The following is a 23,301-nucleotide window of genomic DNA, read 5'->3' as shown; positions in this document are numbered from 1 at the left end:
TTTTAATAGTGTTAGGGTGGAGATAGGTCTCTACCAAAGGAGGTATAAGGCACTCCTTCCCTCCACTAGATTTCAGGTCAAGCTTTGGGCAAGGAATAACACCTCCTTAGCACCCCACCCACAAGTGGGTTATGTGAGGCCACGGGAGCAGGTAGTGGATGGTCATATGAGCAGCTGGTGCATATTACAAGACCTGCTTATGCAACCACTGACACCAAGCGGGCAAACCTTGAAGAGTATTGGTAATGGCTGGGATCACCCGTCTTGTAAATTTACTGCCCAGAAGAAAGCAATGGCAAACCACTTCTTGCCAAGAACAATCATGATCAGAGCAAGACGATGATCACCCACGTCACATGACATGACACATAACGAATGGACGAGAAATAAAGAGAATATGCTTTTGGTTATGATTGAAGTGTAACTCAAGTATACCATTCAGAATTCAAAGTAAATAGTTATAGCACATGAATTTGAAAAAAAAGATTCAAGTTATTTTATCTTTTCTTTGCAGATTGCCAAGAAACAACAAATCCACAAATTTGGTTCAGATATATTCAGACTGGATGCGTGGATAGTGCTTAGCTTTAAGGGGAAAAAAACACAAAAAACATTGCAAAATTTCAAATAACCAGATTCCAAAAGATTTTAATGTACTTTAAGTATTTAAAAGAAATATATTTTGATAGATCAAACTATAATATTACAAAGCAGAGCAACACTGATTTATAGCTTGCTTTGTTTTAAATATGAATATCTGTGGCCAGGATAGATTTATTCATAAAACCAAATATAGTGGATGCTGAACATGTGAAATAAACCGAAAAAGACAGAAATGTTCAAGTCCAGCAGCATCTGCAAAGGGAGAAACAGCATTAGAGTTTTGGGTCGATGACCTATAATTTGGAATTATTTATATTTTTTCCTTCTTTTCAAAAGACAAAGTGAAAGGTACTAGAAAGAATGGAGCTAGATTTTAACTTTGCAGTTATATTTTATCAGTTGAGGTGTGTTTTCATTTTAAAACTCAAGTTTTGCCCAAATCTGGAAGTGTGTTTCTGATTGGGAAAGAAAAAAATAAAAATGCTTTGTCTAAAATGTGTCAGTTGTCTTGATTTATTTTGGAGTATAGTTTTGGAATTTAATTTATTAAGTTATGAGAGTATATCAAACTTTAATTATGAAGGATTAACTTTATTCGCCACATACATTGAGGAATTTGCTGTGGTGCGTTGGTGTGAAGTGCAAGAAAAACAACATTCAACAATTGTAAGAATAAAGAATTATATGAAAAGAAATCTTAAATTATGTGTGGAATAAAATGTGCATAAATACCAAATATTTATGATGGAAATGTTAAAGAAGTATTTAAGAAGAGTTAAGTAGGTAAGAGGGAGGTAGGGGTGACTAACTAGAATGATTGATCAACTGCCTGGGGGAAGAAAATTTTCAGATGGCAAAGTTCTTTTTGTTTTACTAGCCCAAAAGCACTTTGCGGGTGGGTAGTGCCCGCAATGATCTTTCCTGTCTGCTTCTTAGTCCCGGACACACTCCACAATGATGGCCCACTACAGCTAATGGCTTTTCCAGCTGACTGTAGTTTTCCTATATTGTGAGAGGATGCTGCACCAGCCCGAGAGTAATGGCTGATGTGAAGATGGGTGTGTAGAATTGCACCAGTATGTTCTGTGTAGGATGGAAATTAACCAACTACTGCAAGAAGTGCACTTTTGAGTCTTTTTGTTAATGAGGGAGATACGGTCCTCCCACATGAGTTCCTGTGAAATAAAGATGCCCAGGAACTTGGAATTTTAACTGTAGAGTTGTATGAGGAGACACGTTTCTCCTGAAGTCAACATGCCACTCCACAGTTCTAAATTGATGTGATTGCACCAGGACAGTAGCTTGATTCCTTTGCTGATAGTGCTTGGATTCATCACCTCTGGGGGTTAGTGTCATCTGTAGACTTTACTAGTTTAACAGATGGATCACTGGTGCACAGAGAAAATAGGAAAGGCAAGAGAGACCAACTCATCAGTGCTGACTGAACGGGATGTGGAGATGTGCTTGCCTAGTCTCACATACTGTCTCCTGTCAGAGAGGACCTTTGTGATCCACCTGCCAATGGGACCTGGTACTTTTTTAAGTTTGGATAGTTTCTCTTGCAGAAGCTCAGTGGTGATGGTGCTGAAATCCGAAATGAAATCAATAAAGGGAACCCTGACATGTGTACCGGGGAGTCCAGGTGCTGCAGTATGAAGTTCAGATCAATGTTAACTGAATCATCTACCGATCCGTCAGTTCTGTAGACAAACTGAAGTGGTGTAGAAAATTTGTTGTGGATTTGAGAAATGACGAGATCCACCTTTCAAAAGTCTTCATTATGACTGATGTGAGTGCAACTGGCGTGTAGTCATTGAGTCCAGTGATTATTTTTTGGGGGGGACTGAAAAAACAACAGATTTCTTGAAATCTGGAACAGTACATAATTTAAAAGACTGAGTAATAATTTCTGTTAAAAAGACTGCAGAGAACTGGTTATTGCAGTGCTTAAGGATGGCAGGGGCAATGGAGTCAGGGCTGGTAGCCATTTTGATATATTGCTTCCTGAACAACTACCTTGCTTTCGCTTCCTTGACAGCAAAGTGTGTGGGACATTGGTGGTGTTCAAGCTGAATGGGCATGGGGAGGGTAGATCTTTGAAGTGTGATCTGTGAGTCTAATCTCAGTAAAACTCATCCAAATTGGGAGAAGTGAGTCATCAGGGCAGAGAAGTTAGTAATGGACTGAAGGCCTTTCTAGACTGAAGGACTGTCCATTGCAGAAAACTGGTTCTCCAATTTGTCTGAATATTGGTATTTGGCAGCTCTGATTGACTTCCCCACATTGTACTTGGTCTTCTGAATTCCCCTTTATCTCCACTCCTCCAGGTGCAGCCATTTAAACTCTTGTGTTGAAACAAGGTTTATCCTTGCTGAAACTTGGTGATGGTTTTATTGAGGATGCAGGTATCTTCACAAAGGCTGAAATGGTATCCACCAGTGCTGTAGCTACTAGTTCTAAAGATTCTTTGGTCATGATACCACCAATTCCTCAGGCGACATCTTCCAAATAGTCCATTATTTCACTTTTTCTACATATTGATATAATATACTAATTCTGCATATGTACTTTGATGATAAAATGAACCTTTCAACCAATCAGTGGTGTCAAAGCATCTCTGAGGATTTATCTGACTATATTTTTACAACTTTATTTGTGGGCTTTACCCTTTTCAGTTTTTGCCTTTATGCAGGGATGAACTGAATCTTAAATTTTGAGAGTAGATCCATAGTGAAAAAGCAAATTGCATAATTGAAAAAAGAACATTATGTTGTCGTTAGGTGCTGACATTGTCTTGGCATTTGACTGCTTCATTGCTTTGCATTTTAATGGCAGTGGATTCCAATTATGAACTCTAGGGTACCACCCCAATAATATAAGTCTTAATTCATTTTCCCTTGCAAAATTGCTATTTCATTCACAACTAGAAATTTATTTTAATTAAAACTTCTCCAAATCATTTCATGAAATATCCTGCAAATGTTTGAAGCTGATGCTTCAAAAACAATGTCCAGAGAGGCCAGTTCTGATTTTGTGCCTCAAGGAAGATTGAAGGCTTGCTCAACAGAAGTAATTATTACTTGAATAACTGCACACCCTGGGAACGGTCGAGAGAATAAACTTCGGCAGAGATTCATCTGGTGTCATCAGCCTGTGCCGTGGGAGATGGTATTTGATTTAGCAGAAGAGGTGAACTTCCTGATGGCAGCAGGAAAGATAAAGTGAAAAAGATGTCTGTTACTTTTGATAAGTTTCTTCCTTGCTGGTTCGAGTTAAAAAAAAGTTTACACTGTTGTCTTTTGGCACATGATCGGAACCAAATCACTGTCAGATTTTCAGTGTGCTTTTCAGCATGCTGCTATTAGCTGGCTTGTTAAGACATGCATGAGAAGTCCCCGAGAGAGGTTCAGAACAGTGTTTATGCTCTTTAATTTAGTTATCTCTTGGTAGGCAGCACAGACAGAGAATTGCAACTGTAGAACTTTCAAAGATATCTTACACAAAAACGCTGGAGGAATGCAGCATCCATGAAGAAGAGCAAATAGCTGACATTATCAGGCCGAGATGCTGGGCCTGAAACATCGACTGTTTACTCTTTTTCGGAGATGCTGCCTGACCTGCTGAGTTCCTCCAGCATTTTGTATGTGTTGCTTTGGATTTCCAGCATCTGCAGATTTGATTTTACATTATTGAGTACTTTCTTTACCTTGGCTGAGCCAATTATTCTATAAATGAGAGAAAATATACAGATGCTGGAAATCAAAGTAATAGGCAAAAAATGCTGGAGGAACTCAGCAGGCTAGGCAGCATCTATGGAAAAGAGGAAACAATCGACCTTTTGGGCCGAGCCCTTCGGCCCATTTAGTCCATACTATTCTGCTTCGTCCCTTTGATCCTCCATACTGCTCCCATCCATGTACTTATCCATTCAGTCCACTTGCCTGATGTTTCATTCAACACCCATTCCTCCTGAGAATCATTGTGATCGAAGAGTGTCCATCTACAAAATACTGCAGCATTTGGCAAACCTCGAACCTGTAGAGCAATGAAGAACGAAGGCAACAGATTAGTCCGAGTGGCACCAGTTGCAAATTCCCCTCTACATCATCGTTATCCTATGAGTACTTCAAACAGATAACAGCAGTTCAAGGTATTTTCTAAAGGGCAATTAGTAGAAGTGCTGGCTTTGCCATCAATGCCCACAGCCTTATAATGTCTTCATTATATAATGCAAATTTTGAGATCTTTTGAATAACTGAAGGAAACAATCTCCCCACACTCATCAATGCTATCCTGAACTACAGAAACAAATCACTGCAGATACTGGGATTAATAAATATTAATTGGAAATACACAGCAAGTCAAAACAGAATTAGTGAAAATTGGAAACAGAAGTAATGTTTCAGGGAAATAATCTGCCATAACCAAACAAGAGAGAAAATGCGATGGAGGAGGGGAGCAGGAAGGAAAAAAATCAAGGGTGTGTGATGGTGTAGGAAGCAGGGGAGTTTGAGTACCAAAAGAGATGATGGTGCTGTGCAAAAAGTCCAACACGGTGGTGCAGTGGTTAGCACAACGCTTCACAGTACAGGCAACCCGGGTTCAATTACCACCGCTGCCTGTAAGGAGTTTGTACAATCTCCCCATGACACAAGTTTGGTAAATTGTAAATTGTCCCTTGATTGGTTTAGGATTAAATTGGGGGATTGCTGGGGGTTGGCAGCTTGGCTCAAAGGACCTATTCCACTCTGAATCTCAATAAATAAATACAATTGTAAAATTAGTTGGTGAGTCCTAAAAACTATAAAGTGTCTTGTTGAAGACGAGTGTTTACTTTTAGTAGTGTTGTTGAGCTATACTGGAATAATGTAGGAAACAAAAGATGGCATTCAGAAAGGGGATGAAACAAGAGAATTGAACTGGTAAGAGATCAGAAGTTTGGGTGACACTTTTGGAGCAGTGAGAACAGCTGGTCACCCGGTCTGTATTCAGTCACCTTGTATGCAGTGAATATAGTACGCAAAATTAATTTGTTTAGCTGGGGGCAAATGGAGCCCTGAACAGCACAAGGTGAGAAGTTGCAAAATCTGTAGTTTCACTGAATGATGTGTACAAGGGAAGGATTGGTGGTGGTGGAAGAATACTGAACGAACATGTCATGGATAAAACGCCCAGCAGTATTTGTGGAGAGCACATCTGCAAGAAGCTCTGCATCCACCATCAAGGACCCCCAGCATCCAGGCCATGATCTCTGTACGCCACTGCCAGCGGGAGGCAGGTACGGGTGCCTTTGGTCCCAAACCATCGGGTTCAGGAACAGTTCTTGCTCTTCATCAGGCGCCTGAACCAGTGTGGACAACGTCACTCCCCTCAGCAATAAACTTAATCCACAACATCGATTTTTTAAAAAAAACATAGAAAACCTACAGCACAATGCAACCTTTGGACTCACTTTCAATTACTCTACCACGCTTGTGTTCGATATTTTCTTTTTGTTAACTTGCAGAATTGTCTGTCTTTGCATGTAATTTTTCAATGATTATGTTGGGTGTTTTTGTATCTACTGTGAACGCCCACAAGAAAATAAATCCCAAGGTCGTATACGGCGACCTATATGTGATAATAAATTTGGACTTTGAGAGAAACAGTTACAATGCAAGTTGACAGCCTTTTATAATCTATATGCTGTAAGAGAAGCGTGCAATACCATTGGGGTGATGTTAGAGAAAAGCCTCGTGGCTTACCCAGAGAAAACCCGGATTCGCTACACCGGAGCTGCTGATCACTGCAAGAATGTGAGAGAAGGAGCTTGATAGATGTCATTTACAATCAGCTTTGTGGGTTGTTTAGGAATCCTTTGGACAAGTGAAGGAGCCAATCGGCGATCTCGCTCTCACTTTGGCACCGCCCCAGGCCGGAGGTTAAAGTTCAGAGGGGAAGTTCGACCCCAAAATGGCGTCGACCAAGCGGGTGCTGTACGTGGGTGAGTGAAAAGAGGCCGAAGCTGCCCCTTCGGGGTGAAGGAGCGGCGGTAGGGGTAGGGGGTTTAACCTGGTGAGCGTTTAAATGGGGCGTGAGGGGTCGGTTCCCGACGGAGGGATTCCTGTTGCGGACGCGGGAGATCTGGAGCAACGTCTATGGAGGGAAGCAGTCGGTCGGTATTTCGGGCTGAGACCTTTCAGACGGACAGAGAGTTCGGCCTAACTTGTCTACGCCGACCAAGATGCCCGTCTAAGCCAGTCACATTTATCCGCGTTTGGCCCATATGCCGAATAACCCTTTCCTATCCATATACCTATAAAACCATAAGACATGGGAGCAGAATTAGGCCACTTGGCCCATCGAGTCTGTTCGCGATTCCATAATGGCCGATTTCTTACCCCTCTCAACCCCTGGGCCACAACAGCAACCTCTCATTCAATGTCAGCAAGGCCAAGGAACTGGTTGTTGAGCAAACACGAGGAAATCTGCAGATGCTGGAAATTCAAACAACAACACACACAAAATGCTGGTGGAACACAGCAGGCCAGGCAGCATCTATAAGGAGAAGCAGTGTCGACGTTTCGGGCCGAGAGCCCTGAAGGGTCCTGACGAAGGATCTCGGCCCGAAACGTCGACAGTGCTTCGGAGGAGGAAATCAGAGGTCCATAAGCTAGTCCAGATCAGAGCTGGGGAGGGTCAGCAACTTTAAGTCCCTTGGTGTCATAATTTCAGAGGATTTATCCTGGGCCCAGCACCTAAGTGCAATTACAAAGAAAGCACAGCAGCACTTCTACTTAGGAGTTTGTGAAGATTCAGCATGACATTTAAAACTTTGACAAACTTCTATAGATGAGTGGTGGAGAGTAAATTGACTAGTGGCATCACAGCCTGGTGTGGAACGCCAATGCCCTTGAATGGAAAAGCCTACAAAAAGTAGTGGATATGGTCCAGTCCATCATGCCCTCCCCAGCACTGAACTCATCTACATCATCAGGGACCCCCACCACCCAGGTCATGCTCTCTTTTCACTGCTGTCCCCAGGAAGGAGATACAGGAGCCTCAGGACTCACACCACCAGGTTCAGGAACAGTTACTACCCCTCAACCATCAGGCCCTTATCCCCTTTGTGGATAACTTCACTCAACATCACTTGCCCCATCAGTGTCCTGTTCCCACAACCAATGGACTCACTTTCAAGGACTCTTCATCTCACGTTCTCTATATTTATTGCTTGCTTGCTTGATTGTTTATTTATTTCTTTCCTTTTTATTTGCAAGGTGGGTTTTCTTTTGCATACTTGTGGAACGCTCAAGTTGGTGTGGTATTTCATTGATTCTGTTATGATTATTATTCTATTATGGATTTATTGAGTATGCCCACAAGAAAATGAATCTCAGGGTTGTATATGGTGACGTGTATGTTCTTCGATTATAAATTTACTTTGAACTTTAATAATAATAAAAAAGTTGCCCCGAAGTTTTGATTATATCTTTTCCTTCTGACCGTAAACATATGCCCTCTGGTTCTGGGGAAAGGATTGAGTGAATGCTGGTTGTCAATTGTTGCATTAATGAAAAGTCAGATTTACACTAATCAAAGTTTGTAACTACCCCATTCCCATCAAAGCTCCCTGGATTCTATTACTTACAATACAAATTGCTTTTTCTAAATCACATGTATATTGAAACGTAACAGTGAAATGCATTGATTATGTTAACAACCAACACACCCAGGAATATGCTGAGTGCAGCTGGCAGTAGAGGGAGCTAGCTTCGGTCAGCATGGATCAGTTGGGCTGAATGACTCATTTTGATGCTATATGACTTTCTCAGTCTGACTGAACCTGGGGTTATACTGACCTGTGCTGTTCGTTAATCAGTTTTGGACACTTTCTGAAGCTTTGGCACTGAGCACATCCAGTTAAAACTTTCTGGGTCGTACACAGTAGGAGATCGTAACCAAAATGCTGGAAGCGGTCAGGAAGTCAGGCACCAGCAGTGGTACGAACAAACATTTCAGGTCCATAACCTTCCATTTGATGTGACAGCAATTATGTATAGTTGTACAAAACCATATCTCTTTCTCTTTCTCTCTCCCTCCCCCTCTCCCTCCCCTCTCTCCCCTCTCCCCCTCTCCCCCTCTCCCCCTCTCCCCCTCTCCCCCTCTCCCCCTCTCCCCCTCTCCCCCTCTCCCCCTCTCCCCCTCTCCCCCTCTCCCCCTCTCCCCCTCTCCCCCTCTCATATATATAATATTTACTTGGAGATCAAACAAGTTGAGAAAAGTCAGAGTCAGGCAAATGGAAGCAGGTCTCTCAGCCCAAAGAATCCGTGCTGTCCACCAAGCATTCATTTACACCAATGCTACTCGATCCCCATTTTCCCTCTCCCTGACATTATCATCAAGTCATTTCAGAATCTACCACACAAATAGGATCGCAAGAGACTGCAGGGAGCTGTAGACCGCCTGCTGTATCGCAGGTACAATCCTAACCAACATCAAGGACATCTTCAAGAGGTGATATCCCAAGAAGGCAGCATCCATCATTAAGGACCCTCACCATCCAGTACATGCACTCTTCTCGTGACGACCATCGGGAAGGCGGATGAGAGGCCAGATGATCCATCCTTAATAAAACAGGAACAACTCCTCCGCCATCAGATTTCTGAATGGTCCATGAAGGCTACTTAATTATTTTGCACTATTTATTTATTTTGTAATTTAATGTTATGTCTCTGCATTTCCTGACGAAAGGTCTCGGCCTGAAACGTCGATTGTTTATTCCCAACCATAGATGCTGAGCTCCCCCGGCACGTTGTGTGTATTGCTCCAGATTCCCAGCATGTGCAGTACCTCTTGTGTCTTTGCACAACAAACCTCACTTCATGATAGGAAACCTCATGGTGATTTACACTGGCCACTTCGCCAGCTGACCCAGTGGTACACGTTGTTACTTCACAGCCCCAGCAACCCGAGCTCAGTTCTGACTTTATTCCTGTCTGTTCAGACTTGGTGTGTTCCCACATGGCGTCCGTCCAGGGGCTCCAGTTACATCCCACATTGCAAAGCTGAATGAATATTTCTCACGTGCGGCTATGTCGTGGATTCTGGGGGAGTTCAAAGTAAATTTATTACCAAAGGACATGTATGTCACCGTATACAACTCTGAGATTCATCTTGCGGACATTCTCAGTAAATACAAGAAACACAATAGAATCAATAAAGGACTGCACCCAATGGAACAGCCACACAATTGTTGTGCAAAAGACAATAAACAGCAAAAACAAACAAATAAATAAACAATAAATATCGAGAACACGAGGTGAAGAGGCCGTGAAAGTGAGTCCATAGGTTGTGGGAACAGTTCGGTGTTGGGTGAGTGAAGTTATCCCCACTGGTTTCAGAGACTGATGGTTGAGGGCCCTGTTCCTGAACCTGGTGGTGAGAGTCCTGAGGCTCCTGTGCCTTCTTCCTGGTGGCAGCAGTGAGGAGAGAGCATGACCTGGGTGGTGGGGGTCCCTGACAATGGATGCGTTTCATGTAGATATGCTCAGTGGTGGTTGGGGCTTTACCCGTGATGGACTGGGCCATATCCACGTCTTCTTGTAGGGTTTTTCATCCCGGGGCATTGGTGTTTCCATACCAGGCTGTGATGCAGCTAGTGAGGGACCTGAGAGGGGTATGCATGTAAGTCAGGGGGCTGGGGGGGTCCGTTTCAGTGCTGTTTGTGACTCCGTGACTTAATGGCAATGTGGGACAAAGCAAGAATCCTCACATTCCCAGGGTGAGTGTGCAAACTCCATGCAAGTAGCACCAGTGTATCCAGGTCAGTGGTGATGTGAGGAAACGGCTTGATTAATTGCACTGCTGTGCCCCCCAAAGTCATCCATAACTTGTAATTATTACTGTAATGATTATCAAAGTGCATCCAGATAATAGAATATCTACCCTGACAAGGTCTCTCTGCCTAGTTTTAATGGATGATGCTTTGACCATAATCTTAATACCATCATACAGCAGCATCACTGTACTGCTGTGACGTTTGAAACTCTGGAGACTGTGGGTCTCGGTGACTTTGTGAATGGATTACAAACTTTTTAACTGGACATCTTGTTATAGAGAGATGTAATGTAGGTTTGTTCTTTAGTCTGAGCATTTGGCTTTAGACCGTTAGGAGTCGAGGTTCAAAATATATGTACTATCAAATAATGTATAAATTATATACCTTGAGATTTGTCTGCTTACAGGCAGCCACAAAGTGAGAAACCCGAATAACCCGATTTAAGAAAGACAATAACCAGATCCGCTTCCCGCTTCCCGGAGTAGGCCCAAGCCTCAATCTCAGTTCATCATATTAGTGGGGCAAAAATGCCACAAAACTGGCAGAGACGACAGAAGTGGGAGCAGTTCACAGTCTCGGTGCTTCCCGCCTGTCTGTGCCGCTATTTAAATTGACCGAGGTAGTGCCTCACTCTAGGACCCGGACACTCTTGGTCCGCACAACCTGAAGCCGATCTCGATCTCCCCAAACTGGCTCGGCGCATGGATTTTTATAACCTCGTATCTGGGTTAGGTGGACAGGCATTGGAACTCTTCCACATCGACTCCGCTCCAGATCGCTCACTCCAGTGGCGCCCGCGACCCCCGTCTTGAGCACGTTGCTTCTCAGCTTTGTGATGACCCGCACGGCCCATCCTTTGAATTGGCTTCGCCTCGGCTTGCTTCATCATTATTTGCGGTGATAGTTTACACATTTTACTTCAGCCAGGTGTTATTAGCAATGTTTTTCCTTGCCTTTTGAACTACCAATGGGCTGTCACATGCATCCCGGAGGAATCTGAGGCATTTCCACAAAAGGAGGGAAGATTTTCAGTCATGAGAAAGGGTCTTGGCCTAAAACGTCAACCGTTTATTCTTTTCTGTAGACGCTGCCTGACCTGCTGAGTTCCTCCAGCATTTTGTGTGTGTGTGTGTGTGTGTGTTTGTGTGTTGCTCTGGATTTTCAGCATCTGCAGAACCTCTTGTGTGTTTGCATTCTCCTAATTGCATCTGGCAAGAAGCTGAGGTATGTTTATCAATTTAACTAGGTGGCCTTGCTGAAGAGGTGGACGAGAAGGTGCTTCATGCTGCGTTCATTCCATTCGGGGATGTCATGGACATTCAGATTCCGCTGGATTATGAGACAGGTAAATGCTGATAGATTCACCTCACTGAGCTCTGGTCAGGATCAGAAATGCAACAAATTTAATAAGTATTGCTTCCTTTGTGATTTAGAATTTTTTTTTGGTACACATTGTATGAAAACTCGAACGCTCCTAATGAATGAGTTCTGATGTTCCAAAATTCTTGTCCTAATACTTAAACCTCTAAATTTAATTTTAAATATATAAAGATCTAAATTTAAAATTTGTAAAAATAAATTAGTTCTAGATTTTACATCGTACAGTATGTATGGTGACAGCTGTTTTCTGTCATTCCTGGTGTTTTATATTGGTAAATCTGGTAATAAAGATTGTAAAATAGTTAAACAATCTAAATTATGTTATTCCTGTTTAGAGAAACACAGAGGTTTTGCATTTATTGAATTTGAGAATGCCGAGGTGAGTTAGTTTTTGTTATATTTCTAATAACCAAAATTAAACTAGTCTGTCAGTCATCAGTATATGCATACTAGAAACTAATTTGAAGACCACTCAGTATTTTATTTTCTAAGTGTCCAACTAGAAATATTATTGATATTCCATGGGTGAAAGCTATGCATTTCAGCTAGCAAATATTTTTTGAGCAAATTATATAAATTAACTCTTTTTCCACTTCCATGCTCTCAATCTGCCCGTCACCCACCTTTATTGCATGGTCTACTATCTTCCCCGGTCAGATTCCATCTTCTTCATCCTTTTGTCATTTCCACCTATCACCAGCTTAGAGACTATCCACTCTCTCATGAGAACCCATCTACCACCTGCCGGTTCTTTCTTCCCCCCCTCCCCCTTGCCGCCCCCCACCACCCCAATCTTTTTGTACTGACTATCTCCCGTACTTATTTCCAGTCCTGATGAAGGGTCTCAGTCTGAAACATTGACTGGACATCTCCCCCCGTAGATGCTACCTGACCTGCAGAGTTCCTCCAGCATTTTGTGTTGTAGATTTCCAGCATTTGTTGTCTCAGCATAAAAAATGCGCTTACTGTTTGTTTAAACTGGGTAATATTTGTGCATGTTTTCCCTCTAATTTTCATCTGCAGGTGTGTTGAATGGTGAGACTTGTGCAAAAGTTCTGAGTATAAGGAAGTATGAATAATGCTAAGATAACAATGGGAGGGAGGTGCAATGGCAGGAGGTACTGGATATCTGGAATAAAGATGATCTCTGGTTTCTAGTTTGATGTTCCAAGGACACCTGCTTGATAATATAGATACAAAAGATTGCAGATTCTGGAATCTAGAGCAGAAAGATAACCTGGGAGAACTCATCAGGTCAAGCAGCCTCTGCAGAGGCATAAAAATGGGAGACTATTCAGGTCGGCACCCTGCATCCCCCTAGATTCTGCTTGACCTGCTGAGTTCCTCCCACAATTTGTCTTTTACTCCTGTGTGATATTGTTACCAGCGGGAACAGGTGTAAAGTGTGGATTGTGAATGAAGACATGGTTGTGCCACCCCACTCCCAAAGTCATTTGATCCATCTGTAACACAAGCACTCTTGATTCAGGAAGAGAAAGTCTTTTTATATTTCTGAAAATGTCTGTAAACTGTGAAATGGTCTAGTGCCTTACCATCTATCGCCTCACATTTAGTTGTATATTTAAGGCATTTATTTCATCCACCGATGTTATGGTCAATAAAATCTTCTCCCTCCAATGCACTGCTGAAATATAATGTTCAGTTAAAAATAGGTTTGGAATGCTGCTTATTGATAGCTTACAACTTTTCACTTATTTTTCTAGGACGCTGCAGCTGCCATTGATAACATGGTAGGTGGCAAATGGTATGCCTTCTTCACATTCTTTTATTATAGAGAGCAACATTTTAAAATCATCATTAATGTAGCGATTACTTGAAAACAAACCCAAACCCTTTAGAGACTGATCGAGGGGCTCAACACTGTGTGACGCGATTCCAAATAACTGAGCTCCAGGTCAAAAGAAAATACATCCGATCCTTTGTTATTAAACCAGCAAAACCAAACAATATTATAGCGATATTAGAAATTAGCATAACCAAAATTAGCAAAATTACAAAATAAAGAGAGTAAGAGTAATTAGTGTTCTAATTAGTGGTCAACAGAAAATATCATCCATAACCCTGGCTGCCTCTAACTAAGCTAACTAACTAGGACAAAGTGTGAATACATAACTATTCTTATTTGCTTCTAGCACACCCCAACCCATGTGACAAATTACCATAACCCATAAAACGTGTACGCAAAATAGAATTCAGACAGACAGAACATAGATATATAGCTCCTACAGTTAATAATGTAAAATGGTTGAGAACTGATACCCATTGAAGTTCCAAGTAACAGTGGGTGAGGGATCTGTCTGAAAGTGAAGGTTATCTAAAAGCACCCTACATAATTGTCTAATTGTCTTTATTTTCATGCCATCTACCAGAATGAGTCTGAACTTTTTGGAAGGACAATCCGAGTAAATCTGGCAAAACCTATGCGAATTAAAGAGGGATCCTCAAGAGCAGGTGAGGAGTAAAACTCATAGAATAAGTATTTTCCTCATTGACAGAACTTAAATAGCTACTACAGGATATACAGTGGATTCTGGTTAATTAGGTCACCTATTAATTGGGGCAGCTGCTTATTTGGGACAACCCTTACAGAACAGAAACTATTTGCAAAAATAGCTGGGATTCCTTTCATTTATTTAGGACATTCATTGTAATTGGGGCAGGAGGCTGTTGCCAAACAGCTTCTAACTAGCATACCCTTATGTGGCATTAGACACTACACTGTACTTAGAGCAAACAGTCTTTAAATAGAATCAGTTGCATGTGCTTGTCTTCAAAGGCAGTGGTCAATCAGGCCTCAACCCGAAACGTTGACTGTTTATTCCTCTCCTGGACGCTGCCTGCCTTGCTGAGTTCCTGCAGTGTTTTGTGTGTGTTGTTAGGATTTCCAGCATTGAAGAATCTCGTGTGTTTCTGCGCTGCTGAGCTGTCCAGGGGGCAGTGCTGAAATGCAAAGGCTGAAGAGATTCAGAGTCAGTAATGTGCCGTTTAACGCAGTGACATCAGTCATCATTCATGACCTTGCTCAAGATCATTTTGATGTTGAGAGCAGCCAGGAAAACAGATGGGAGAGGTTCAAGCAGCAGCTTACAGGCTAGATGGGGAGAGATTTGGAAGTAACTTTGGTAGAGCCTATGAATTGTCAGTTAGCAGCTGGGGAGGCCACTCTTCCCATTGAGCATCTTCTGTCCTTCAGTAAGTTGGTGCTTTATCCCATTGTAACCTCAACTCTGCATCCAGGCTCCCTGTGATAACCTTTCAACCCCCAACTCTTTAGAATCTATCCACTTCTGCCTCGAAAATATGCAAATACTCTGCTTCCACTGCCTTTTGAGTCTTTAAGCTCCAGACTTTCAACCCTCAGAGAAGAAAATTTGACCATAAGACATAGGAGCAGAATTAGGCCGTTTGGCTTATCGAGTCCTCCAAGAGGACCACAACCTTGTCGTAGGGTTTGGAGGCTGGTGTGCCTCATTGACCCAGAGAGCTATGTTGGCTGGGGTCAGGGCTTTATGCTTTGGCTCAAGGTAGGGTCACCCATGCCAAACAGGTCAAAGGGTAGAGGCCAGACGAAGAGTGACCCACTGGTCCTCCAAGGTTCGAGGGTTTGGCTCCAAGCTAACAACCCTGACTGATAAAACAAAATTGTTATGGAAACAGCAATGAAGAATCCTCCTTCATCTGAGTGTGACAGTATTCTTGAGTCTCCACCGGCAACTTCCATAACCAATAGTGGTGAAAACCGAGAGGAAGCTACTGACATGATGAAAGAAGCCCTGAACACTGATAGAGATGAAGGACCTTCATTGCTGCCCTAAATTTCAGCGACATAATGGGTAGTAGGCGGTCAAAGAAAGGATATGCTGGCATTGTAGAGAGTCCAGAGGAGGTTCACAAGGATGATCCCAGGAACGAAAGGGTTAATTTGTGAGGAGCATTTGATGGTTCTGAGCCTTACTTGCTGGAGGTTAGAAGAATGAGGGGATGTCATTGAAACCTACCAGATATTGAAAGGCTTAGATCAGGGGTTCCCAGCCTGGGCTCCACAGACCCCTCAGTTAATGGTAGGGGTACATGGCATTAAAAAAAGGTTGGGAGCCCTTGGTCTTGATAGAGTGGAGGTTGAGGAGTTTCCAGTAGTGGGGGAAATCTAGGACCAGAGGGCACAGTCTCAGAATACAGGGATGTCTTTTTAGAAAAGAAAAGGGGAGGAATATCTTTAGTCAGGGGGCAATAAATCTGTAGAATTCATTGCCTGAGACTGCTGTGGAGGCATTGGGTATATTTAAAGCAGAAGTGGATGAGTTCTTGATTAGTAAGAGGATCAAAGGTTATGAGGAGAAAGCAGGAGAAGGGAATTAAAAGGGACAATAAATCAGCCACGATGGAATGGTAGAGCAGACTTGATGAGTCATCTGCTATCTACCGCCCATTCTGCCGCTGGTGTTTACGGCAGCAGTGAAGGTCCTCCCTCTCCGGTGGTGCCCAGGGCTTCCCTCACTGCGTCAGTAGCTCAGTTCTTATGACAGTCAGTCATGCCAGCCTGACCTGTTTGGCATGGGTGACCCTGCCAAGACCCAAAGCATAAAGCCCTAACTCCACCCAACATAGCTCTCTGGGTCACTGAGGAACACAAGCCTCCAAATCTGATGACAAGACTGTGGTCCTCTTGGATGGTCCTTTCTGAGATAAAGAGCCAGAACTGCTCACCATGCAAACTGCAAACGGAATAATTCCTTATAAAGCCTCGCTGAACTAGTGGCATTAATGTAATTGTTGCTATTTGTAACTGAAATATAAGTGATATTTCTTTCAACCTAGTGTGGTCGGACGATGATTGGTTAAAGAAATTTGCTGGAAAGACCCTGGAGGAAACTGAAAGCGATGAGCGTGGAAGAGACAGTGGAGAAACACAAACGCAGGAAGTGAGGCTTTTTCTCTTGAATCACTGTGAAACACTTTGGGAAAATAATTCCACATAGGAAGGCAGTGCAGTTGGACGAGCACCATTTAACAGGTTATTTTAGTTCTGGAATGCCCTAATACAAAATTTGGCAAAGGCTGAAGTGGTATCTGGAGAGTGAGATGGATGCTGGACTGTGATAAATGACAATGAAGTCTGTCTTATTGTGTTGTTTAACCAGCTCAGTAATTCACAAACATCTATATCAAATGTACCTCTCGTATGGTATGAAATCCAAGCGTTAACTGCCTTTTTCTTAAAAATCATGGAATGCTGCTAAGACACCAGAAAGTAGAAATCCATGATTTCTTAGTGAAAATATGCAGATAACATTGATATTGGGAAAATAATTTTTGATTGTATTATTTTATATTAATGGATGTCAGCACTTTATTATTTGAAAGTTCCTTTTTTGTTCATAATTATTTTAATCATTAAAAATAATTATTTCTTAAGGGTGAGCCGCCAGCCAAAAAATCAAGAGCCAATCCTCAAGTCTACATGGACATCAAGATAGGCAATAAGCCTGTTGGTAGAATACGGTTTTTATTGCGAGCTGATGTTGTTCCAATGACTGTAGGTAAGCAATTATGTAACACACAGACGCACACTCACTCACACCCACACACAAGTGTGTCCTTATTATTTATAACCACCTTGTTAGTTACACTTATTTCCTTTCACCCACCTTGTATCTGAGTCACCCGAGGCTGTCTGCCCAGACTACAGGCCATGGGCCATTTCTGCTAACGTTATATTTATGCTCATAGTAGATACTCTCTTGAATTGCCCTTTTTGAAATGCCATGGTTTTGGGGATTTGCTTTCTATTGTATAAAAATCGGAACTGAAGTTGCCGAGATCTGTGAATGTGCACAGCTTGAGGCAAAGCAAACGTTCTGTATATTCAGGTTTTACACGTGAATCGTCTGATTTCTGCCAAATGAGCCTACAAAGACTGAAGCCTCAGCAGTTTGGCTTCTGGGCTCTTTTTCCTATAAGAGGAGTGAATTGATGAAAAGGATAGAAGTAGTTGGCAAAGGAGGTGTAAGACACTTCGTCCCTCTGCTAGTCGGCAGGTCACTCTTGGGCAAGGTGCAGGACCTGCTTAACCATCAACAATTACAGCACGGAAACATGCCATCTCGGCCCTTCTAGTCCGTGCTGAACGCTTACTCTCACGTAGTCCCGCTGACCCGCACTCAGCCCATAACCCTCCATTCCTTTCCTGTCCATATACCAATCTAATTTTACTTTAAATGACAATACCGAACCTGCCTCTACCACTTTTTCTGCTTACCCCCCCAATCAGGGTCACGTGAAGCGATGGGTGTAGGTAGTGGACGGTCGTACGAGCAGCCTGTGCACATCACAAGTCCTGGGTTTGCGACCACTGACACCAGGCAGACAATCTCTGGAGAGTATTGATAATGGCTGAGGTCACCCATCTTGTAAAGACACTGCCCAGCAGAAGGCAATGGCAAACCACTTCTGTAAAAAAAAGTTTGCCAAGAACAATCACGGTCATGGAAAGATCATGATCCCCCATGTTACACAATATGGCCAATGGTGATGATGATGAGTTGGCAAAAACTCTGCGATGTTACTCATGGATTTTAACTACATAAATAATAAACAGACCAGCTTGTACCAGAGAGGGCAAGAGAGAGTGAGTTTCTTAACAGGATGTAGGATAGTTTTCTGCAAAACTGGCTTGGAATTTTCCGGAAGCCCTGAGTCACAAAGTCAGCACCGATATTGAATAAAAGCTCCAGGGGCACCTTTGTCGTCTGACTGGTGAGGTCATAGCCAAGGCTGATCTAGCGACCATTGAGTTTAAAATGTCTGTTATTGTTAAAGGTTAACGAAGAGAGAGAAAACAAATAAAACACATAGCATACTAGAAAACACAAAATACTGGAATTAACTCAATTAATTCAAACAGATGTAGATTACCTGATTCTCGGTTGTGTCTTGCAGCCGCTCCTGTCCACCTGAGTCAGAGCAGCTGTTGAGCCTACAAATCCCTTGGACCTGTTGGATAAAGTGACAAGCTAAGGCTCCTGCAACCTGGGTCCTCGTCCCTGCTGAACTGCTGTCCAGCTCCAGGCCGCTCCCTCACCTGCCTCCTGGATCAAACCACCCATATCACCCTTCCCTAACGTAAACCAGGGGTTCCCAGTCCTTTTTATGCCATGGTCCTCCTACCATTAACCGAGGGGTCCGTGGACCCCAGGTCGGGAACTCCTCGTGTAATGTAATGTTTGCAGTTGGCAGTTCCACTCAACACCTCTTGGGTTGAAGTTTTTCAAGATACAGAAGCGTTTGCTAGAAATCAGATCTCCAGCAAAGCCCAGGTGTTGCAGTTACAACACATCACCTGTCCTGCAATCCCTATCTAACGTTGTGAATCCATAGAATTAGTTCAAATTTCTATTTATCTAATCTAGATTATTCTAACTGGCTTATCAGTTGGATGTAATGTGGACTAATGAGTTTTTATCTACACAAGTCTTTCATAAGTTAAGTAAAACAGCCCAGTTGACATAAAGCATTGGACATCATGGCCTGAAGCATCCATCAATCTTGTGGAGGCTGTAAAGAGTTTTTTCTTTTCTTGCTGATTTGCTAATCACCTTTATTCTGCATCCTGTGGTTCTTAACCACTCCATCAATGGGAACAGTTTCCCTCGCTTAACAATGAACTAAAACCATTGGGTCAACTTACAACCTCTCGGCTCCTGCAGAGGACAGTCCAAGCTTCTCTACATAACTAAAAGTTCTCTCTCATAGAGTTAATACAGTATGGAGAGAGGCCCTTCAGCCCCAGTTATCCACACTAATTGAACCATTCAAGGTGTCCATCTAAGTTAGCCCCATTGTCTGCATCTGGTCCATATCCCTCTAGGCCAAGGGTTCCCAACTTGGAGTCCACACACCCTCGGTTAATAGTATTTGTCCCTGGTATAAAAAAGGTTGGAAACTCTGCTCTAATATTTTCTGGTCCACCTACTGTACCTGTCTAAATGTCTTTTACATGTTGTTATTGCACCTGCACGTCCTCTGGCAGTTCATCCCATAAATACGCCACTCTCTGCATAGAAGAAGTTGCCCCTCAGGTCCCTGTTAAATGAGCCAGATTTACTCTTGTCATTAGACTGGTATCTGTCATATGCTTTCTCTTGCTGCATTACTTAGCTCGTTTTTTCCCCGTCATTTAGAGGTCTGTGTTAATTTCCCTGCCGTGAGGAGAATATACTTAGATTATAGCTGAGACATCTCTAACTTAAAGGTTTCCAGTTGTTCAGTTATGGTTGTGCATGCCAAGTTTAGTCCCAGTGTTCTTTAGCTAAATCTCTTCTCGTCACATTGGATTTGGCCTTTCTCCAAAAGACTGATTTTTATCGCTTGCAGTGATCACAAAGTGTACACAATGGGATGCTTAGGAATCTGATTTTGTAAATGACTAGCATAATTAATATAGTAAGATCTCACAGATTGTCCTTGTGTAAATATTTAAATAAAACATTTCTCCCAGAGAATTTCCGTTGCCTCTGTACACACGAGAAAGGATTTGGATTCAAGGGCAGCAGTTTCCATCGGATTATCCCCCAGTTCATGTGTCAAGCTGGTGACTTCACTAATCACAATGGCACAGGAGGGAAATCTATCTACGGCAGGAAGTTTGATGATGAAAACTTTATTCTGAAACACTCTGGGGCAGGTAATGTGGTGTGATTTCTGCTTTATTTTTGAAAAAGCATAGCTAATTCTGTTAGCGTTCAAAGTGATTGATGTAAAGACTGAACGTCTGACATTTGCTGTAGTTTTGTCTTTAATTTCTTGGCCAGTTTTACTGGTGAACTAAGAGGCTTTTGCTGCTGAAGAATAAAAGTAATAAAAAATGAACTCATTTAATTGACGGGGCTTGTGGTTTGGACTCTGTGGTTAATGATACAATGTGCTTCTGGCTGCTCCATTGTTGCTATTTATTTTGGGCGATTTTAGATTGGGGCGGCCTACAGATAACGAACACTGAGCTAAACTGAATATGCCTGGACGCTTTTGATTTTTGTGTTTTATATTATGTGTTTTTCGCCCGTATTTTTTGTTTGCTGCTGCATGCGCAATTTTTTTTTGCACATGGGGAAGTGGGGGGGGGGGGGGTTGATGTCTTTCTTAGAACGGGTTCCATAGTTCTTTGTTTTGTGGCCGTCTGTGGGAAAGATGAGCCTCAGGGTTGTGTTCTGCACACAAACTTTGTCTAAGCTGCAGCTGGATTCCTTTGGTTCCTTTGCTGTGCCCGTTTGGATAGAATCGTAGTTAATTTTAGATGAGGAACCTTGGCGGGCAGGTGTAGGCATCACACCAGAAGCTAATTCTTCCAGTACCAACTGGATTCAAGAGAAGAGCGGTCTTTTTTTTCGTTCCCTAATTTCAGTGAACACTGCAGTCACTTGTAGCTTCCACCTTTATTCCCACTGAGTAACTTGAATCAAAGAATCCCCGGATGCTCTGGCTACCTCCACAGTCCAAGAACTTTGCTGTTTAGAAGCTTCAATGGTCATTGTAAATTCTCCTGTGGTTAGGATAGTGCTAAATCAGGGATATTTAATTTAATGTTTTGCATGCTGGTTTAATTTCTTGAAGGACATTGGCTTGGCAGCTGCAAGAATCATGTAACAGTACTTAAGCAGCTTAGGAATAATAGGATCCTGCTTTACTGGGTCAAAACCACTGAATTTCTTACTCTTTAGTTGAGCTCATGATCCCTGCATTTGGTTTAGGTTTACTCTCAATGGCAAACTCAGGAGTAAATACAAATGGATCTCAGTTTTTCATTACCCTCGAAAAGACAGATTGGCTGGATGGAAAGCACGTAGTTTTTGGTGAAGTTCTGGAAGGAATAGATATTGTCAAACAGATGGAAGTGAGTATTCAATCCCAGCGTAATTCTACTTTTTATTTTTCTCATTTCATAATCCCTCGTCTTTCTGATCTCCTTCTAACCTTCATTTCTGCCGTGGACCAATACCATTAAGCAAGGGGTCTGCAAACCTTTGATTGGGAACCCCTGTTCTAACACGTTAGCTGTTGTTTTCTCCAGTACAGTCAGTCGAATTGCATATATAGGTGAACAGTGCTGATATTCCCAGTAACTTCTTTTGCTGCAGTGATAGTAGTGTATCTAGGGTTGCGTGAGGTGCGCATGTTCACCGAGCAAGTGAGAAATGTTGGCCCTGTAGATGGAAAGAAAACTTAAAAATGCCATTTAAAAAAAATTAAGCTTTAAGGGATTGTATTCCTTCTCAGTGAGAATTGAATAAGTTATAACAATGAGTAATTGTATTACTTAAGATGTATCAAGTAGTTGATTTTGTGCATTTTATAAATATATTTATAAAATTAACAGATTCTGGTTTCTATGATTTTGAATTATTTTAAGGAAATTTAATCATTCACTTGATATTGAAACTATTGAATAACCTCATAGTTCCCGCCAATAATTGAATGACACAATAAAAGGGAGAGAGAGGCATTAATTGGTGGTGGGGAAAATCTGGAAAATAGCACCACTTAGAATTCTAAGACAGTGGAACAAGAAGGTACTGGCACAGCAGCGATGTGAACGAACACAAAACACTTTTTGTAGAAGTCAGGAAAATAGAGACTTGTCATTGGAGGGGGGGGGGAAGAGAGAGGGAGGGAAGAATGGTCATTGGAATGTACTTTAACAAAGACAGACTGGAGAAAATGTGAACCAAGAGCCAGGTTTGGCAAACAGCTGAAACTAAACCAAAAGGAAAGCTCATAAAAGTGAAATCTGGAAGAATGAGATGTTTGAGGTTATGGGTTAACCATATGTGGAATGATTTTAATTTTTACAGTTGTTTTGGTGGTGGGTGGAAAAACCACAGTGACCACATTTTTAAAAGGGTAATTGTTTTGAGAACTTAAATATAATTCGGCAGAAGTGAAATGTTGGGAGGAACTGAAATTTATTTACATGAATGGAAAAAGTATTCAATGTATTGATTTACAATCATCAGTTTGGCTGCAGCAAATTTTGTTAATTTTGTGGACACTTTAAAAGGATCAAAATTAATGTAATTTTTCTTTAAGGTGAAAATATTTGAATGAACAATTTAGTTTGTTAATAATGTTTAGTTCAAGATTGTTTTTCCTGAAATATCTCTAACTGGTGTGTTGTTATTTCCAGGCTCAAGGTACAAAGGATGGAAAGCCTAAACAGAAAGTGATAATTTCAGACTGTGGAGAATACGTGTGATGGCAGTGGGTGTTAGTTTCTGCAGATTTCAGTGTTCCCGTTTTCACTGCAAATGTGAAAAATTATTGTAAATATATATCAACATTCATAATAAATTAATTTTTTTAAAAAATACAGCTTTCTCTTTGCAGAGACAATGAAAATTGTTCATGTTTTCTCATTCTGTGTAAAAACTATCAGGGCCACATTTCTCATTAATTGGAGATTTAAAAGCTTTTGCCACAGCAGA

General features: G+C 42.0%; 2 protein-coding genes across 6 annotated transcripts in view; both read left to right on the top strand.

The window, feature by feature from the left end:
• The window catches only part of pabpc4 (poly(A) binding protein, cytoplasmic 4 (inducible form)), a 48,590-nt gene extending 47,492 nt beyond the window's left edge, over nt 1–1,098 (top strand). For all 5 annotated transcript variants that reach the window (XM_059954620.1, XM_059954624.1, XM_059954621.1 and 2 more), the window contains one exon: nt 515–1,098. The gene's annotated coding sequence lies outside the window, so the exon portion shown is untranslated. The remainder of the gene's footprint in view (nt 1–514) is intronic.
• Nucleotides 1,099–6,464: 5,366 nt separating this feature from the next.
• On the top strand, nt 6,465–23,188 carry ppie (peptidylprolyl isomerase E (cyclophilin E)). Its single transcript, XM_059954635.1, has 10 exons — nt 6,465–6,586; nt 11,670–11,768; nt 12,139–12,182; nt 13,528–13,554; nt 14,194–14,275; nt 16,643–16,746; nt 17,241–17,364; nt 20,322–20,507; nt 21,571–21,713; nt 23,004–23,188. Exons 1-10 carry the CDS (start codon nt 6,556–6,558, stop codon nt 23,070–23,072), a joined length of 909 nt encoding a protein of 302 aa, XP_059810618.1. The 5' UTR covers nt 6,465–6,555; the 3' UTR covers nt 23,073–23,188.
• The last annotated feature ends 113 nt before the right edge of the window (nt 23,189–23,301 follow it).

This window comes from Hypanus sabinus, chromosome 30 (assembly GCF_030144855.1).
Source record: "Hypanus sabinus isolate sHypSab1 chromosome 30, sHypSab1.hap1, whole genome shotgun sequence".
NCBI lineage: Eukaryota > Metazoa > Chordata > Chondrichthyes > Myliobatiformes > Dasyatidae > Hypanus > Hypanus sabinus.
Note: the sequence above shows the minus strand (reverse complement) of the source record. Positions and strands in the feature narration are given on the sequence as shown.